Below are 20,148 nucleotides of genomic sequence, written 5' to 3'. Positions count from 1 at the left end.
TTTTCGAATATCACGACGAAATAAAAAAATAGGTGTCTTCTTTTTTTCGGCAAAGAATGTAAAAAAATGTATTTCACCAAAAAAAAAAAATATTGAGGTGTAAATATTGTATGGAATGGCCCATATGTATCATACTACTACATTACTATAAATTGGTTATTCCCATGCGAGCTAGCCACAGTCCGAACCATTTTAGAATATTGCACTTAATCAAAACAGATAGAAGACTTGGAAACGAAGCTACCTGTCCTCAACGAAAAAAGACACACGTCAAAATAATCCACAACTTATAAACTTTAGTTTTCTACTAAGTAAATACGTAATTCGATATCTAGTTTTTCTCAATTGTGTATGCCATCGTTAATATTGTATAATGGGCTAAAAACGGTTTTTAATACACTGAAGTCCGACAAATGACAGTTGCATAAACTTTTTAGAATCATTTTTTGGAGAAAAACTGAATATTTTTTCTCTTTCTTAACTAGGAGGATGTTATTTGATACCGAAAGTGTGCCTGCAGCATCAGCGGCCAGTGCCTTTGCTTCCGGTAGATAGAACCCGAAAACAAAAACAATAAGAAAGGTAAACAACAAACTCATCGTTCAAATATGTAAAACATCAGGGAGCACCACTGCGCCGATACCCATGCAGCACCAGAATGTTTTCAAGCCCTCACTAATGATAACGCACAAAGGCAATGGAATGAACATTTCTTTTTTTTTTGGAAGATATTTAAGTGCATAAATACATATATTTACGATCTAATAAACTCACCTGTCGTATCCATGTAAACAATTAATATGCTGAAGACGATCGCGAACGATAGAATGCAAAGCACAACTGGCAAAAGTTGACGATACCGTGACGGGCCGAGTAGTCGAGGATCAAATTTCTGTGACTTTTTACATCCGCTTGATGATGATGACGACGACGACGACGACGACGATGCCGCTGCAGCCGCCGCCGTCTTAGATGTGGACTTAAGCGACGTAGATGAAGCCACTGTATGATGATGATGATGGTGCTGAAGATGCTGTGGCGACTGATGCTGATGATTGTGGTGGTGATGATGAAGATGATTGCAACTTTTATCGCTGTCGCTGTTGGCGCTACCGCCGCCACAGCAACCACCCGCTGTTAGCGACTTTTGACAGCAATTGTTGCCGTTGTAGTTATTTTGGTTTTGTTGCTGAAAATGTGGCGCAAGTCTTGTCGGCGTTGAAAGTGGCGACGATACGGTGCTGGCCGAGGGTGAGCTTAAAGCACTGCTTAAGCCACTGACACAGCCATCGCTGATGGCGTGTATGGGTGAGGCACGCGGGTCGCTGGTGTAGTAATCACTGCTGATGTTGCTGTTGTGAGGCAGCCGGCTACAACAACTAGCTGCTGTTCGACTAAAGCGATGCTGCAAGTAATCCGGCTCATCCACGGAAGTGGCGTCTTGTTGCTCTGACTGTTGTTGTGATGAGGCAGCAACGCCTGCAGCTGACCACCGCAACGTCGACGACGACGTACAGTCTACACAGTCTTTGGTGTTTCTTGATCGACTATTTGCATTTCGTATGTAAACATCATTCTCATCGTCACAATTGAGATCGATATCATCGATATACGCTAACACCATCCGATCGTCCATATCGACACCATCGGCGTTATAGGCGAATTTGTTGTCCAGCACATCCACATTTTGTGTGTCATGCGTTTTGGGCATAAAAGTTCGCATTGGGGATGAACGTGAATACGCGTCCTGTTCCGCTGCGCTGGCGGCGCCGGCGCCGACGCCACTTGAATTTGTCTTATCTACTGTGGCATTGGAAATTAGTTTGGGGGCATTTTTCGTTGCCGCAGATTTACTCGCGGAAGTTGTAGACTTACTCGGTGTACTGTGCCCGCTGTCTAGCCCCGCACCGACAGAGTGATGCCGCCTATGATGCGCGTGTGATTTGCTTGAGTTCTGTCGCGCTGCAAGCTCGGCTCGTTGCAATTGTTCGACCGCCAAGTCAGGATGCGCGGAGAACTTCGTAGACATAGCTTTTTTTTAGTTTTGGGATTTTTTGGGATTTTAGTAAGGTTTTTTTTGTTTCACAGGTTTAAGGTTTTCTAGAGTAGTTTTGTAGTGGATATTAAAGTTTTCCACTTGAATTTACCAAAAGTAATGTTTTTCGTTTACAGCGACTGATGTAGCACATTTTGTACTGTTTTGCACATTAATTTGCTTTCGAAAGTTTCAATCTGCAAAGAAAAGATAAAAAATTTAAAATTTTAGTAAAAACTGGAAGCAAATCACAAAAATTTTTCAAAATATGTAATTAAAATTTTTACTAAAAATTTGTTAGCAATTAAAAATGAACCTATTTCAGATTTGACTTACTTGGTAACTCTAACTCTTCAGACCTAGTTTGTACAAATATTCTTAGTAGATATGTATGTACTAATATTTTTGAACTAGTATTTTTAGGACTAATATTTTTAGTACTAATATCTTTAGCACAAATTTTTAGTACAAATGTTTTTAGTACAATATTTGTACTACTATTATTATTAGTACTGTAGTTTTAGTACAAATTTTTTAGTACTAATATTATAGTGCATACTAATATCTTTCGTATAGTATTAATATTTTTAGTATACATTTTTTTAGTACTAACATGTTTAGTACTACTATTTTTAGTGATGCTTTTTCAGTACTGGTATTTTTAGTTAGTACTACTGTTTTTATTACTAATATTTTTAGCTTAGCGATTTTTAGTACTGATATTTGTAGTACAAATGTTTGTGCCACTAATATTTTTAGAAATATTTTCAGGACTAATATTAAAAGTACAAATATTTTTAGTACTAAAATTTTTAGTACTAAATTTTTTAGAAGTAGTAACAAATTAAGTAATACTATTTTTAGTATTAATACTTTTTAGTAGTAATATGTTCTATACTATTATTTTTAGTAATAATTTTTATGAACGTTTTTATGTATAATCAGAACTATTTTGTCGGAAACATGTGTAGTACTTTTTAACGCTATATTTCAAGTACTAAAAGATGATTCTGAGAACCACATTCAGCAATCAATTTGTAGAACTTCAGTTTCATGGTATTTCATCAAAAAAATTGTGTAAAAGGGTTTAAGGATGAGCGAATTTTTTATGGCTTTAAGGACAATACAAAATTTACTTTTAGGTAATATATGTTTTCTTTTAATTTTTAGTACCCAAACTTATCAACATTTGATGTACCCGTACACTGATCAAGAAAGGAATCACGGATGAGCGAAAGAACTTGCCTCGTACTGAATCTCTATATAGAATTTCGATGCGAATTACGTTCGATATTGAATGCTGCGATTCGAGACCTGTTGTAAACAATGAGGCGGATGTATAGTAATGCAGTGAATAAAGCTTCAGACTTGTCACTAGGCTGCACATAGAATGGAATGCAGCCTGAGCATAACTTACACAGCTAGGCCCAAAAGCACCTAGTTGAGAAACATAACATAATTTGACGTAATTCACAACAGTATATTGTAGCAAGCTAGATTCATATCATTCAATCAATAAATTCCGACATACCTAACATTTGCATATCCCATTTTAACCGGCTCATCTAACTCCCCTCTTTCTTTAGTCCAATAACGTTAAAATTGTCAGTTTCATAGGCCTATAGATGAGATGGACGAGAACACTTAGTGGATTCACTGATTGGGAAAGTAGAAAGCCAGCCCACTATCGCGCTGGCAAAATGAGATTAACGCAGGAGCTTTCGATGGATCACCTCCAAGAGCTTAAACAATTATCAAATGTACTCTGATCACAGGTGCGAAGGAGCCATAAGCGGTTCCTTTTTTAGGAAATAAAGTAGTCTAGTAAGTAGATCTAAGTTGTAGTGGCCACTTCTCATACAACTAAATCTTCCAAATCTCGCTCAACAAATAATGGGAACCTTTGAAATAAACATGACACTGGCGCGTGCCTGAAATTTTCTAGAAATAGTGGTTCAAAAGTAGATATGGCAGAATGCAAAAAACCACACAAAAAATCCGAGCGGGAAAGTGCAATGACCCAATCGAAAGAGACTTAAACGTGTGAGCAGCAGTACTGTACTGCACAAAAACACAGATTTCTTCACGGCAACCAAGGATGCCTCCTGCGAAACAGCAACAAGGATTCCAGCTTGCGAAGAAATAAATTAGTGCATATGTATCTACATATGTATGTATGTATGTAGGTACATAAATAGCCATGCAGCGTGTGTAACTTCAGCAAATTTACGGAGCTAAGCCACCAACTACCAACTGCCGTCGTTAAGCAAATGCAATTTGAATCGTATCCGAAAAAATTTTTGTTTTTTTTTCTCAATTCCTTGTTTTTTTCGGTAAATAGGGAAGTGCATATGAAGAAAATTGTGTATTTGGTTATACGAAGCCGGGGGGAAAAAAATAAACGCTGAAGCATAAAATACAAAGCGCATACGACATAAGGTTCGTAAGAAATAAGAGTAACAACAACAAAAACATATTTTTAGGGTCCCACCTGTCAAAAACACTCAACAAGACATACAAACTCGCTCAAGTACCAGCCAACGAACCAAAACACATGACGCGCTTTAAAGTGGAAATACAGTGGTCGAAATAATTATAGCCACACAACATTTTGACAAGTTTTTACATGTTATTATTATTTTTTTGTTTTTTAATTTTGATTATTTTTTTAATAAAAAATATAGTTCATTCTTGAACAAAACCCGTGCAAAACCAGGTTTCAAACTTTCTGCAATATTAAAAAAAACAGCAAACTTTCGTAAAAATTTCGAGCTTTTTTAATTCGATTTTCTAGAAAAAAGAATAAAGTAAAAGTTTCAAATGGCTAAAAATTACCTTTGATTTTTTTGATTTTTTTTATCTTTCATATAAAAATAAATTATGCAAATGGGATAAAAAAAAATTAAAAAAATCTACCTTTTTTAGCCATTTGAAACTTGTACTTTATTCAATGGGCTACAATATGCAGTTTTCTAGGAAATCTGATTAAAAAAACTCGAAATTTTTACCGAAACAAAATAACCAAAAATAACAACAACAAAAATAAAAACATGTTCAAACTTGTGAAAACGTAGTGCGGCTATAATTATTACCATCACTGTATGCAGACCGTAAAGACTGCAGCAAATGGAAGTCAAAGTTGGCGAGCATTGTGTAGAGGAACTACCGAAATTTGAAATTTTCAAAAAATATGCGGCATTTCGAACTAAATAATTTAAAAAGACAAGCGAATGAGACGCACCGACCAAAACGAAGGCGGGCGGCCTGATTGAGGTACGCGACCAGTACGGCCGTCGAACGAAAACAAGCAGAAAATGAAGAAAAGTAATGAAATATTTATTTTTTCTGCTAACTGGATGAACTCCATTAACAAGGTGATGGCGTTGCTGATGGTACCCATGATGGTGCACTCACACACTGCATACGAAGAAGGTGCATACTTGAAGGTACATACGAGTATTTTTAGTTAGGCACAACATGGGTACTTATGCGTCTGCGCAACAGCCGAGCGAGCGAACCTAATGAAATGAGTTCAACAGCAGAAGCGGCAGTGGCAGTGGCAGCACCAGCAGACAGCAGGCAACAGGCAGTCATTCAGTCAGCGTGCAACAACAAGCACAACACTGCAAACAAAAACAAGAACAACATCAATAATAAAAACCAACATAAGCAAGTGAGTTTGTAGCAAGTAAGCAACAGCAGCAACAGCAGGCAATCGTAACACTGTACAGCACTTGGCCGGGTATTGGACAAAACCAACTGTTTCATAATTTAAAAATTAGTTTCTCCGTTTTTCGAAGTTAGCCGCCGAAATCGAGATACGGGCCTTCGATGATCGACATTGGACCTTTGGTAAAAAAAAAAATTGTTTTAAATTATTGAATGTAAACAACTAAAAAAAAATAAAAATATAGAATGTAGAATATAGGCATTTTTACAGGTGCTATAAAAATCAAAAAAGTCGAAAATCAGTCAAGAATTTTTTTAAATATAATATTTTTAATTTTTCGAACATCTGACCTTTGACCCCCACCATTAAAATAAGAGCAAAAGACGGGCCACGTCTATATTTTTACTTTTCTAGTTGCTTACATACAATAATTAAAAATAACTTTTTACCAAAGGTCCAATGTCGAACTTCGAAGGCCCATATCTCGATTTCGGAGGCTAACTTCGAAAAACGGAGAAACCACTTTTTTCCATACATATGAGTCAATCTCTTTAAAAAAAAAATTGGTTTGCTCCAATACCCAGAAAAAAAGTTGATTTTGCCGTATAGTGTAATAACAACCACTACCTACATACATGTGAGTGCTCGTAAAACATAAACAACAACAACAACAAAAAAGAGAGCAATAACATAAGCGAAAACAATAAAAACATTAGTGGCAGTGACAGCAGCAGCAGCAGCAGATGTTTTTCCACCAGCCGGTCGTCGCGCGGCTCCACCGGCTCATCACTTCTTCAGCACCACCGTCAACATCATCGTCCAAGCACCAGTAAAGCGAACGCCGTCGTTGTGCTCCAGCAGAAATGCAGTTGGGAATTTATGAACCATAACGTCCATAACGTCCATTCAACAGTCCAACACACGCAACGCCACGCCACTGCTGCTGCTGCTGCTGCTGTTGCTGCTCTTCGTCGTTACCGCCGCCAAAGCAGCAGAAAATGGTAGCAGCAGTGGCAGTGGCAGCGGCGGTGGCGAGTTGCTGACAATAATGTGGCAGACATTCGAATCGCACGCAAATGAACAGGAGAAGTATAAAGAAGAAGTAATGTTAATAGGAATGGTACAAAGAGTGTTGGCAAATATTAAATCCATTATCTTGATTGGATTTTAGGGTTAGTCTGGAATGGTTGGTGCAAGATGTATGCAATTTCGCTATCTTTGACTTAAATTTCGTCTGGTAATAGGAATAAGGCACGATTAAGAAGTAAATGTATAAAACATAAATAAAAAATAAAATTAAGTCAAAAGGGAATAATTACAAAATATCAAAAAAAAAATAAATCTATAAAATATTCCAAAAAATTATAAAAAATTAAAGGTTACAACGAATTATCATTAAAAAAATTAAATAAGGAAATTAAAATATTCCAAAATAAAAAAAAAATAGTGAATAAAAAAATATGTACATCTGTATATCGTCGTTTAAAGTACAAAATCGCGTTGTCATTGTCATTCTGCAAAACCGCGTAACTGATATTTGGCCCAATCCTTATCTATTCGTACTAAAATATACTAGCCATAAATGCGGGGAAAAATGGAAAAAATAAAATAAAAAAATGTGAATTTAAAAAAAATAATAAAACGAATTACTATAAAAATAAATTTAAATATAAAAAAATTTAAATATAAAAAAATTTAAAAACAAAAAATCTATGTAAATAAAAAATATGTAACGGGTGATTTTTTAAGAGCTTGATACCTTTTTTTTTAAAAAAAACGCATAAAATTTGCAAAATCTCATCGGTTCTTTATTTGAAACGTTAGATTGGTCCATGACATTTACTTTTTGAAGATAATTTCATTTAAATGTTGACCGCGGCTGCGTCTTAGGTGGTCCATTCGGAAAGTCCAATTTTGGGCAACTTTTTCGAGCATTTCGGCCGGAATAGCCCGAATTTCTTCGGAAATGTTGTCTTCCAAAGCTGGAATAGTTGCTGGCTTATTTCTGTAGACTTTAGACTTGACGTAGCCCCACAAAAAATAGTCTAAAGGCGTCAAATCGCATGATCTTGGTGGCCAACTTACCGGTCCATTTCTTGAGATGAATTGTTCTCCGAAGTTTTCCCTCAAAATGGCCATAGAATCGCGAGCTGTGTGGCATGTAGCGCCATCTTGTTGAAACCACATGTCAACCAAGTTCAGTTCTTCCATTTTTGGCAACAAAAAGTTTGTTAGCATCGAACGATAGCGATCGCCATTCACCGTAACGTTGCGTCCAACAGCATCTTTGAAAAAATACGGTCCAATGATTCCACCAGCGTACAAACCACACCAAACAGTGCATTTTTCGGGATGCATGGGCAGTTCTTGAACGGCTTCTGGTTGCTCTTCACTCCAAATGCGGCAATTTTGCTTATTTACGAAGCCATTCAACCAGAAATGAGCCTCATCGCTGAACAAAATTTGTCGATAAAAAAGCGGATTTTCTGCCAACTTTTCTAGGTAATAAAATTCAATGATTTGCAAGCGTTGCTCGTTAGTAAGTCTATTCATGATGAAATGTCAAAGCATACTGAGCATCTTTCTCTTTGACACCATGTCTGAAATCCCACGTGATCTGTCAAATACTAATGCATGAAAATCCTAACCTCAAAAAAATCACCCGTTATGTAGATATAAATAAAACAAATTAAAGAAATAAAAAAGGCAATGAAAATTAAGAAAAAACTTGGAGAAAAATTTTAAGATGAAATTAAGGATAAAATATTTAACCAAAATTAAAAAAAATTAAAATTACTTTTTTTTTAATATTTAACAAATGAAGAAATTACAGATTTGAAAAAAATTGGGGACATTAAAGATGTTGTCTCTGTGATACCACATGATTTTGAACTTATTCGATAAATGCAGGAAGCACATCACGAAGTTACTGAGACGGCTAATAGCAATTCCCAAAGTTCCTCAGGTATGGTTATAAAGTGTTATCCAAGATACTTCAAGCTGGACAGCCTAATAGAAAGAGTGTTGAAGCGATCCCAACTCGTCATCGTGCCAACTGCGGCAGCAAACAACGCCCACCGCAAGCAAAGCTGTTCCTTCGAAATTATAAGGTCCTTTTACCGGCCTCATTCAATGCTAGGCCAGAAGGACACTGCAATTGCGGTTGTTTAAGTTTTCGCTCAGCGTTCGCTGAGCTGACGTAAGACAAATCTATCTAAGGATGAAGCATTGGTGTTCAATGGCGCTCCAATCGATGTATTCTCAAGTTATATCGCCTGTTAGCCATACAGTTTCCCGAACTAGCTCATGGCCAATTAGTGAGCTCAGAGCCCTGATTGCCGCTTGGCTTTCAGACTAGATGCTTACCTCACTTATTTACATCACAAATTTGACAGTATTATGTCTGCTTCTTTTTTATAGCAACCTCTTCTGCCCAAAAAACGCTAAAAAGTCTAGAATCCTGAACTTAATGCGGCAGATAGGAATCCTAAATGTTGAGGAAAAAGTGAGAAAGACATCAACAGCCTTATCTTGCGGCAGGGGAGTTTTTGGTACCAATATAACCTATATATATATAGCATATATAGCATAGTTACAACTAAAAAACACCGAAAACAACGCAAATCGAATTCAGTTCCAAAAAAAAATTTGGGCCGAACCATTGAATGCGGAAGAATCAGTATCAAAGGTAAGAGATGGTTTATAGCCATTAAAAATTTGGCAGCCAAAAAGTGAAATGAAATACTTTCAAAAAAATATTCAATGCATCTGACTGCGCCGCAAAGATGGCATGACTTCGACTGCAGAAACAAAAACTAATCTAAGCATGCGATATGAAAATTGGCTGCTGGCTAGACGAGTCTGTGGTTAATAAAAATTCAAATTAAAGCAATTCACTTTCATTTAAGAAGGTGCAAACCAATTAAATAAATAATAGTGAGAAAAAACTTAAATACACTTAAGCTAAAGAAAATGCATTTGATCAAAAAATAAAAGCAAAATAAAACAACAAATTTGGTGCCACAAAAAATACCCCAAAAAGCCAGTAGTAACTTATGCATCGAAAGTGCCACGCGGTGCCAACCGCAGGCAGTGAATTTCAGCTGAATAATTTAATAAATAAATGCAACGTTTCGAGGCAAATAAAATTCGATTGTATTTTGGCTAACAGCACGAAAAAAACTAAATATTTTGAAAAAAGGGAAATGAAAATATAGCCGCAAAGGCTTAACGGCGACGACGGCGTCAAGTGCATAGCAGAAGAGCTGGATAGGCGAAAACGCCTCATGTGGCGTCGATGTTGTTTCAAATTAAAGCGCAGTTGGAGAGCACATCAAAAGGAGTGCTGTTGGCCCCCTGCAAGCTGGTAAAAATCAAAAAGCGAGTAGGATTTTCCGAATAAGCGAGCAGTCGGAAGACACTGCTCGACGCTGTTCTCATTCTGCAGCAGCAGAAAGGCTAATAAATTTCACCAGGCGTGCAAATTTAATTACATAATCCAGACGCTTTTATGTGCTGGCGCTGGCTGCCACTGTCGTCGTTGCTCGACAAACAAATCCTCGAAAGTGCAAATGTCCAACTTGACAGCGTGAACTCGTTGGAAATGCATTTAAATGGCGAATAGTACTCGTATTAATGTGGCGAGAGAAAGCAATGGAAATGGGCAATAAAAATGGACAGTAATAGTGACAGTTGGTTGGTGTGATTGTTTTTATTTGACAGAAAGGATTTTAGGGTCGTTGCAGGACACAAGGAAATTGTAGTTTCATGTAGTTTGAAGGAACACCGATTCCAAAAGACCGTACATACCACCACCTTGCAGCAAAAAAAAAATTTATAAATAACGCCGTACAGCCCTGAGTCTTAAGTATGTTTTGCAAGGCAGTTTCGAAAAAAAAACTTTCTGGCTGAACCTAATTTTCATTTTTTTTTAATTTTTTCGGTGATACCTACATCCGCGAAAAATTTTTTTTTGATACATAATTCTACTGGAATAATCTAAATACTCGCTTAACAAAAGTTTCAGGATTTACGACATTAGGGAGGTACGTTAGCGTGATAAGAACTGAGATCTGGTGGGTGGTACTTGAAATCAATGAACCTTGGAACAAAAAAAATTTCCTCGAGACAAGAAGTTCGATATATCATACTTTAAGATCCCACTGTAAATGCCGAAGAAATAGCAAAAAATGTGCAAAGGCAAGAAAACAAATTCGAAATTGACTTCGAATCGAAATAAATACTTCCTTAGAAAAAGTTTAATGATTTTTGGTGAGCTTCAGTTTGCTAACATTAAGGTGGTCCATTTGGGAGATAAGAACTGAGGTCTTATGGATAAATATCAGTTAGAGCGGAGTACTTGAGGTCATGAACTTTGTATCCTCGAGACAAGAACGGCAAATTATCGTACTTTAAGATCCGACTGATTCGAAGATTTGATGAAAAATGTAAAAAAAAATCCAAATTGCCCTACAAAAATTACTTCAGACTCGAAGGTGTACCGCGAACTTTTTTTATAAGGTCTACAGTGCACAGGTACATACTTGGATGATTAGAAGAATAACTAAAAGATGAAAAGCGGAAGTCCTTAGGACAAAATGGTTGCGCCCAATACTAACAGCTCATTTAAATTATTAAATTATCTGATCTTCGTGTTAACATTAAAACAAAAAGGATCGGGAAAAAACGAGGGGAAGAATGAGGTTCAAAGATGTTGGCTAAGGGTTTGGGTAGAAAAACTGATCTTTAATATTTTATTCTCGAAAGCATCGCGGGGGTGAAAGGTATGAGCAAACCAATGTGTTCGGGCAAGATGGAATAAGAACTTGCAAACGACACCACACTGGGCCCACTGGGCCTAAATGAGCCTCTCTCCTCCACTGGATGCCTCAGCGCTTGTCGATGGCAACTCTTAAAAAACATAAGTCTACTGGTGCCTTCTCTACTCTTTTATTGAACTCGGCTTTCAGTTTACTATAAATGATCAAGGCCAAAATGCGAATAGAAAGCTACCGATTAAGGAAGGTTGAAAGGATGCGATTTTATAGATCCTTTTAAAAGGAACAAACCACATTTTGTCAGGGCTTACACCTGAAATGAAATGCGACTTTCCTCCAATGCCTACAGCCTATCGCTGTCGGCAACGATCCAAAGCGGTGGAAGAAAACCTTATTTGTAGAGTACCCTTACTCACTTTTATCTGAATGATAGATCTGAAATAACCTGAGTACCATTAAGGAGGTATGCGCCTAGTATTCGAATGAAGGATCCTCATTTTAATGTAAGCTTTGAACTTCGCTAAAATTTGCATACATTTAGAATATTTTTAAGTAAAACAATAAAATAAATGTTAGCATTCAGCCAGCGCTTTGCGGTTAATGAACGCCGGAGTTATAAAAAAGAACAAAAGGCTGAATTTATACTGAAGTACTTACTACTTGAGCGTTAAACCCAATTACGAAAGGCCAGTTCTACTACAAATATGCGCACTAATTACTGCTGTAGCACAACAAATGAACGAGTCAATAAAACAAAACTTGTAACAGCGAGTTTAGTGGTGAGTTAAAAGAATGTTGCTGATGGCCGCGAAGAAGCCACTGGAGCATAACGACGGCAAGCACCGCTGCGCTGGGAACAACGACGAGCCAGACCAAGCCAAGTCAAACAAACCCAAGTCAAGCCAAATGGTCAGCAAGCAGGTTGGCAGTTTGACGCGATGCAAGAACGCAGTTGTTAAGCAAAGGAAATAAGTAAAATAGAAATCGAACGGGGGTATGTACGTACGTACACCTAACGTAGGTACGTCCCTCTGCCCATATGGCGTCTTTAGGGAATTCAAAAAGAGAAAACGTAAAGAAGCAGCGTTAACAAGAATGCAATTGCTTGGCCAGCCGTTGGTCGATGTGGACTAATATAAATTTCGGCTAAAGAAATAACAAACGAGAACAAAAAACAAGAAACAATAATAATTAAAAATGCGAAATGCGCAAACGTGTTGGCAGCGCTTCAAATAAGGCCAAGGAAGGGCGATGCGAAAAAGGACATTGCAACAGTGCCCTCTTGTGTGTGGTCAAACATAAATATGGCAAGCAAAATAACAGAAATATTTAAAAAGGTTAGCAGTAAAAGCATGCGGAGTCTGTCTCGACTGACGTCGGTTTTGCTATCATCTCCTTCAACCGTTCACGGCTGTCTACCGCCTGACGCGTTTTCTCTGGCGCGCTCATGCTCTTAGCCACGCCAACGCAGCGGAACGCAAGCAATTCCTGTTTTTTTTTTGTCAACTTTATCGTCTTGGAAATTTTTTCTAGCTAATTTCGAAGGTATGTCCTTTTTTTGTGAGTAGTCAAAGGATTTTTTTTTTGTTTTTAGTTTTCGCTGACTGCGGACTGGCTTCCCTGCCTCGGCAAGTGGAACGTGCTTAACGTCTGAAACGTGAAATTTATGTGCTCACACTATAACTAATAGGAGAATGCGCGAGCACACATACCGACCGGCAAACACACATAGCACACACACCGAAACGAATGTCCTGCTGATGCCTCTGACCGAACCAAACCGAAACTGGTTCAATGCGCATCCATATGTTACGCTTTACGTGTAAATTTAGTAGTGTCGCTTGTGAATAACGACGTATGAGGTAAAAATGTATGTAGGTAGGTACATATGTAGTGGCAGGTATATGGTAAGGTAGAAAGACGGCGGTGTCTACAATATTTTTTTATACCTTTCATGAGCATGAAATGGTATTATAACTTTGGTCCGATGTTTGTAAGTACCAGAACAAAAAGAGATAGACCCATCAAAATGTATACTTATATGATCAGAACGTCGAGCTGAGTTGATTTATCCATGTCCGTCTGTCCGTCTGTCCGTCTGTCCGTCTGTCCGTCTGTCCGTCTGTCCGTCTGTCCGTCTGTCTGTCTGTTTGTATGCAATCTAGTCTCTCAGTTTTCGAGATATCCGGATCAAATTTGGAAGGTGGGTGTATTTTTATAATGTATTAATCATTTGTCGGAACCGGAAGAATCGGACCACTATAACATATAGCTCCCATACAACTGATTGTTCAGATATGAGATTTTTCGTTATAACTTCTCCATTTACGCAGCTACGAACATGAAATTTCGCAGCACTTGCACCCATTATCAACAGAATGCTTACAGTGAAAATTACAAAGATCGGGTCACTATAACCTATAGCTCCCATGCAACTGATTGTTCAGATATGAGATTTTTCGTTGTAACTTCTCCATTTATGCAGCTACGAACATGAAATTTTGCAGTACTTGCTTTCATTATCAACAGAATACTTACAGTGAAAATTACAAAGATCGGGTCATTATAACCTATAGACCCCATACAACTGATTGTTCAGATATAAAATTTTTCGTTATAACTCCTCCATTTATATCGCTAGGAACATGAAATTCCGCACTGTTTTCAATAGTTATCAACAGAAAACTTACAGTGAAAATTACAAAGATCGGGTCATTATAACCTATAGACCCCATACAACTGATTGTTCAGATATAAAATTTTTCGTTATAACTCCTCCATTTATATCGCTAGGAACATGAAATTCCGCACTGTTTTCAATAGTTATCAACAGAAAACTTACAGTGAAAATTAAAAAGATCGGGTAACTATAACCTATAGCTCCCATACAACTGATTGTTCAGATATGAGATTTTTCGTTATAATTCATCCATTTATGTAGCTAGGACCATGAAATTTCGCGCTGTTTTCACTCATTATTTACAGAATACTTACAGTGAAAATAACAAGGATCGGATGACTACAACATATATCTTCCATACATCTGATTGTTCAGATATGGGATTTTACTGTAAAACTCCTTTATTTGAACAGCTAAAACCGATAAATTTCGTAAGATATTTTATAAATAATAATACAAAGTCTACTGAGAAAATCATCAAAATCTATGCTGTATAAGCTTTATCTCCTATAGCACTGATTGTTCAGATACCAGTTTTTGCCATATATCTCCTTTATGTAGGAAACTAAACCCAATAAATTGTGTTACCGGTTTACATACCGATCACATAGCAGTGAAAATCACTTAGATTGGTGCCATATAAAGTATATCTTCCATACCTCTGATTGTTTAGATGCGATTTTTTATATAAGTATGTAACTCCTCTATCGATGTATGCAGATGTATTCAAAAGCAGTAATCTGTCAAAGTAAAATTTGCAGATGTTCATGAAAGGTATGAAGCCTTCGGCATAGCCGAAGACAGCGCTGCTCTTACTTGTTTTTTCTTAATTTTGAAATTTTCGTTGGTAAGTGAAATTTATTTTTTTCGCTCTAAGCAATGAGATAAGCAAATGTTAGCGCCTGTTGTCTTGTCCTGCTGTTTTCTTGTTATCCCCTTGTTGGCTCGTTACCTTACCTGTGTGTGTGTGGCCATTTGGTATCGCTGCAAGCCGATTGGCGAAAAGACTGTTGCAATTTGTTTGGGTCAACAAATTGGTTTTTTTTTGCATGTAATTGCATTGTCTTTGTATAGGGTTCTTCTATGAACTCCGCTGCAAGGAGTGGACTCATGCTGAGGCAAAGAAAATTTCTAGGCAACATACTTTCGCAGGAAATATGTTCCATTTGATAGCCGGCAGTGCGAAATTAGCACGTTTTTAGTATTGTTTGATGAGAAAAAGGCTTGATATGATATCTTGTTTGTTTTATTTGGGACACTGGAAGTAGGTTTTTAAGAGTACAAATACAAAATAGTCCCAACTAATTAATTTTGGCATAAAGTTTAGATCTCGATTAAGAGACCCAAGCTCTTTGAGAATTTGATAGTTTCGTATTCTGGGTTTTTTCTAATTTTTTTAAGACGCTGTTTTATGTTTCCACCAATTTAACAAGCTCGACAAAAAAATTGGTACATGGGTTGTACGTGTTTTCTGAGGTCAGAAGAAATGATCAACTTTTTCAATTCCAACTTCCGATTCGGCCACCCACAATCTATCTATACATAAATGGATTTTTTTTTTCTTACTTTTAAGTGTGTAATTAGAGCAGCCCCTGAAAGCTAACGCCCCGCGAAAACCAGTCAGTTTTATAAAAGAATTTGTGACATTTCGAACTCATTCCCTTTCAACAGTTACGGCAAAATCCGTCCGTATATCGGATATTCGTGAATACGGAAAGAATTCGTATATTCGTATACCCGGTAATTATGCGCTCTCTTGTATCTCTTGTGTAAATGCCCTGCACTATGTAGAAGCAGGCTGCGTCATCTGGGTTCACCATTCCTGGCCGACCTTAGGGAGGGAGGCGGCAGGCACTTTCGCCACACAGCCATTTTTTTTTTATTATCCTAAAGGTTTTAAAACAAAGCTCTACCTACAAAAATGGAGTGGCGCTGTACGTTTTTCCTACATTTCATAGTAGGTCTGCTAGGGAAACCTGATGAGCACTGGACAGAAAGGTAACGATCACACTATGCATCCACTTATTCAGCCATTCTAAGCTCATCTTTTCCAGTTTATTGTAGAGCACTCAAAACACATAAATGTCTGGACTGTTTTTAAAATGGAATTAATGGAAGGACCTTTTCTCTTATACTAGACAGATTTCCCTAGGAAACTTTGAACGGACTTTTTACCCTGACCTAACTTAGAGCCAATTCAGGAGGGACAAACAAGTTTTCTCATTAAAAGAACTTCGCCAAGAAGCCCATCATAGTATTTTAGCGCATAAAGCTTTTAACATTGTGGCATAGCTGATCAAATCCAACTGCCTAGAATGTAAGGTGGCATATCAAAAATTAAATCAAAAACAGTCACAACGCAAAAGATCCCAAATGTTCAGGAGAGGTACAAAACTATTGATGCTGTACAAGCGACCCAAGCAAAACAAAATCCGTCGAAATAGAATTTTTCCAGTTACAGAAGATAGTGTTGAAGAAGATAATTTTAGAGATGTTAAAAATATGGTCTGTGAACTAATTCCATTAATATTAAATTGATATGTATTGAATAAATTTACCTGATCTCTTTGAATACACACTTATGTACATACACATGTACATACGTAGTATGTAGAAGTAGTTCTTCCTTTGAACTCAACAAGGAAACGGTCCTAACAAACTGTCTTTCTGCCACTAGAAATCTTAAAGTGTCATCTTCTACTGCCTCCTTACACACGAAAGCAGCCTTTCCTGCATTCAACCACTTCCTCACTTCCCATTTGACAATTTAACAATTAAACATTGTGCGTATGCGCCCTCAACAGCTATTCAAACATCAGAAAGATGAGTACACAAACAAAAAATGCAAGAAGTAAGAAAACACCCTTGTGTTCCTAGCTAATACATAGTAGCGCTGCAGTAGCGCAAATAGCAGGTTTCTTTTGGCTCATATGCACTTCTGAAGAATCTGTGTGTATGCGAAGCGGAGAACACATTCTGGATAATTCTTGAAATTCAAAGGTTGTTTTTTTTTTTTAATTTTCCTTTTTTAATTTGAAATTTCCACCGCCAGTATTTTTCCATTCGGAATTCCTTCCGTTGCATTTTTCACAGCCATTCAGCGACCTAAGATAAAAGTACGTACGCGTGCTTGCATTTTTCGGCATTCCTTTTTTTTTGGTTTCTTCTGCACTTCAGCAAATAATCTCAATTTTCATTTTTCACCTACAACTTGCTTGCTTATTGTGGCTGTCACCTGAAACGCTGCAGCAGCTGTCAGTCCTCCCTGCACCGTTCTGCTCTACAAGCAACCGCTCGCAGCACATACTTACATACAAACATACATGTCTATCAACTAATTTCAATTGCATTTCCGTGTCATTGCATTCCAACCGGATGGGTGAGTGAGCGAGTGAATGAGTGAGGGCCACCAGCAGCTACCCTCAACCACCAGCTCACCAGCTCAAAATACACCACCAATTCGAAAAGGTGCAATTTGTGCATTCGCATTCTATTGCTCGCTCGCTCGCTCGCACGCGCGCACATTTTACCTGCCAGACGCCGCGCCACAGTTGCCATGGCAAATAAATAAATCCTCTACGAAATCACTTTAGCATCTTTCACGGGATTGGATTGTCGGTGGCGGTGGCGACGGCGACGGTCCTCCATCATCCATCTTCGATTAAATGCGAAGCAGCGCAGGTAGGTAGGCATCAAGCAAAGCCGAAAATTGTTTATTTATTTCTTGTTCTTGTTGCAATCGTCGTCGTCGAATCCTGATTAAGTAAATTATTATGCCGCCCAATTTTTTTCTTCCAGCATTCCTTTGCCGCTTTGTTGACCGCTAGCCGACGTTGTCGGTCCTGAGCGTACATATGTCGTGTCAAACACCTTGTGCGTGTATGCGCTTGTCGGCTGATATCTGTTGCTTTTATGCGCCTCGCTGGATTTTGTTATTGAGTTCTTGCATCGTCACATGTAATGAAATGTTTCACTTTTTTTTTGCCCTTTTCAGCTTCAGCGCTGTACTTCTTATTCTCCTTGGCTCGAAGTGCATCTGTTTCTTGGTTTGTTATTAGAAGAAATTAAAACCGAGCCGCCGCCGCCGCCATCAGTCGGCTGGTCATGTTTATTTATTAACGGGTAGTTGTGGCCGGTGTTGTTTCCGACTTAATCGCTTTGCTTGTTTGATTGGGTTGCTGCGCATGCGCAACAGGCCAACACCAACCACTATGCTCTTATGCGCGCATGTATGAGATATGGGGTATTATTTAGTGGTCTACTGCGCTGCACTCACTAATCAGCTGCCATAATTGCTTTGTTTGTTTGCCGCTGACATTGTTGCATTTTCGTCCATTGTTGTTTGTATTTTTTCGCCGTTTTGGTTTTTTGAGCACTGGATATTTTCTTATGCGGTTTCTCAGATTTTTGAATGTTCCATAAGATACCTGATTTCGTTGTGTTTTTAAATTCTTTGGAATTCCTAAGTATTGTTTTCGATAATATTCCTGTTTAACTTTCAGCACTCTATTATAAATTAAAAATATTTTTTCATATCAATGACTATTTCGGTGTCTGAAATCAAGTCCTAACCTGTAGAAATGTATCTAGTTTTTATGATGGCATTTTCAGTACAGACGCCCAAACGGCACTTGAGATATGGATAGAAGATTTCCCAACTCTTTTCAGACCAATATATGGAAACGAACTCCATTGATCGAACATCCGTTGACCTTGCAAAGTTGGTAAAAAAAATTACCCTAAACGCCTGAGTTGTTCTGACGGGAAACGGGATAAAATATTATGGCTCGATCCCTCCCTCTCTTCATACCGGTAACTTCTTTAGAAACGAATTGGATGTCCCAATAATCGACGAACCATTAAAGATGCAAACTCAATGTCTAATGAGGTGACAGAACACACTTCTGCGGTTTGGTTTGTTAGTTCGTTTCTTGTTATACCTCGGCCGTGGGGGCTTTTCACTGTTCACCCGTAAATTCTTAACTTCTTCTCAGTGGATCACTGCAAACCAAATATGGCATTTTCATTATGACCGGGAACTCGCCAATGAGTGACGCTGATGTCGCCCACCATTCTCGATTTTACAAGAGAGGATCCAAATACTTTTAACGATATTAGCTTTTCAACAAATGCAGTGATGTTTCTTGATGCATTCGCATATTCTCTGTAAACTATTGGCCTCCTAATATGACAAATTTGTACTTCTGGGAGCTTATTCATGTATACAACTTCGAGTTAGCGGTTTAGATGGGGACCCAATCGTATCTTATTAGAAATCACATAGGAAATCCCAGAACGACGTACATAAACTAGTTTGTACTAGTATTTAAAATAGATTTGATCCCCATATAAGTACCATTCTAAGTTAAATTCGCTTAAGAACGCCCATGTCCATCATTAGTTTTCAACCACAATTTTGATTATCGTTTTTCGTCTACGACACTTATGAAAATTTCGAATCTCTGAAACACTCCCATGATTTTCGGGTCGCAACTTGAGATAGATGGATATTAGTAAGATGTGTGTGTGCTCTGTGTCACAATGCTTCTGGGGACCCCCAAAAGTCCAAAAGAACTGTAGGTGGTAGGTAGAGAATGCTCTCGTACTCTGAGCACATAAGGTCTGGGTTTCTTTCACGCCTTCTAGAAGGGGCATCGCATTCGACCAAACAGTGTTAGAGCGTCTCTTTGGTCGAATTGCAGAAGTGTCAGAGATTGTTTGAGCCAATTCCTAGTTTGTGCAAGTAACCACCCAGTCTACAGTATGCTATAAGAATGCCAGAGATGATATCCAGTTGCTCTTTTCGGAAACTGAAGTTGGAATAGAAGTTGAAATATTTTTAGTCTATATTCCCCAACTAGACTATTTTCCTAGCGCAGACTTGTCGAGCCCAATCAATGTTGTTCTATCATCGATCTTCTCTTCATTTCTGAGTTCTTCTTTGATCGTAGTTGAACCCATTGCCAGGAAGAGATCAGGCCCAATT

The 20,148-nt window shown here is 37.9% G+C and overlaps 1 protein-coding gene across 2 annotated transcripts in view; it reads right to left on the bottom strand.

Annotated features, from left to right (window-relative positions):
* The window catches only part of LOC118741207 (protein Star), a gene marked incomplete at its 5' end in the record, with an annotated part of 87,454 nt that overhangs the window by 29,315 nt on the left and 37,991 nt on the right, over positions 1–20,148 (bottom strand). For both annotated transcript variants that reach the window (XM_036473101.1, XM_036473102.1), the window contains 1 exon segment: positions 775–2,232. In XM_036473101.1, the coding sequence (XP_036328994.1) occupies positions 775–2,029 (1,255 nt within the window).

The sequence above is a fragment of the Rhagoletis pomonella genome, unplaced genomic scaffold (genome assembly GCF_013731165.1).
Source record: "Rhagoletis pomonella isolate Grant_MI unplaced genomic scaffold, Rhpom_1.0 Rhpom_scaffold_00006, whole genome shotgun sequence".
Lineage (NCBI taxonomy): Eukaryota > Metazoa > Arthropoda > Insecta > Diptera > Tephritidae > Rhagoletis > Rhagoletis pomonella.
The sequence above is the reverse complement of the archived record's forward strand: the minus strand, read 5'-3'. Positions and strand labels throughout refer to the sequence as shown.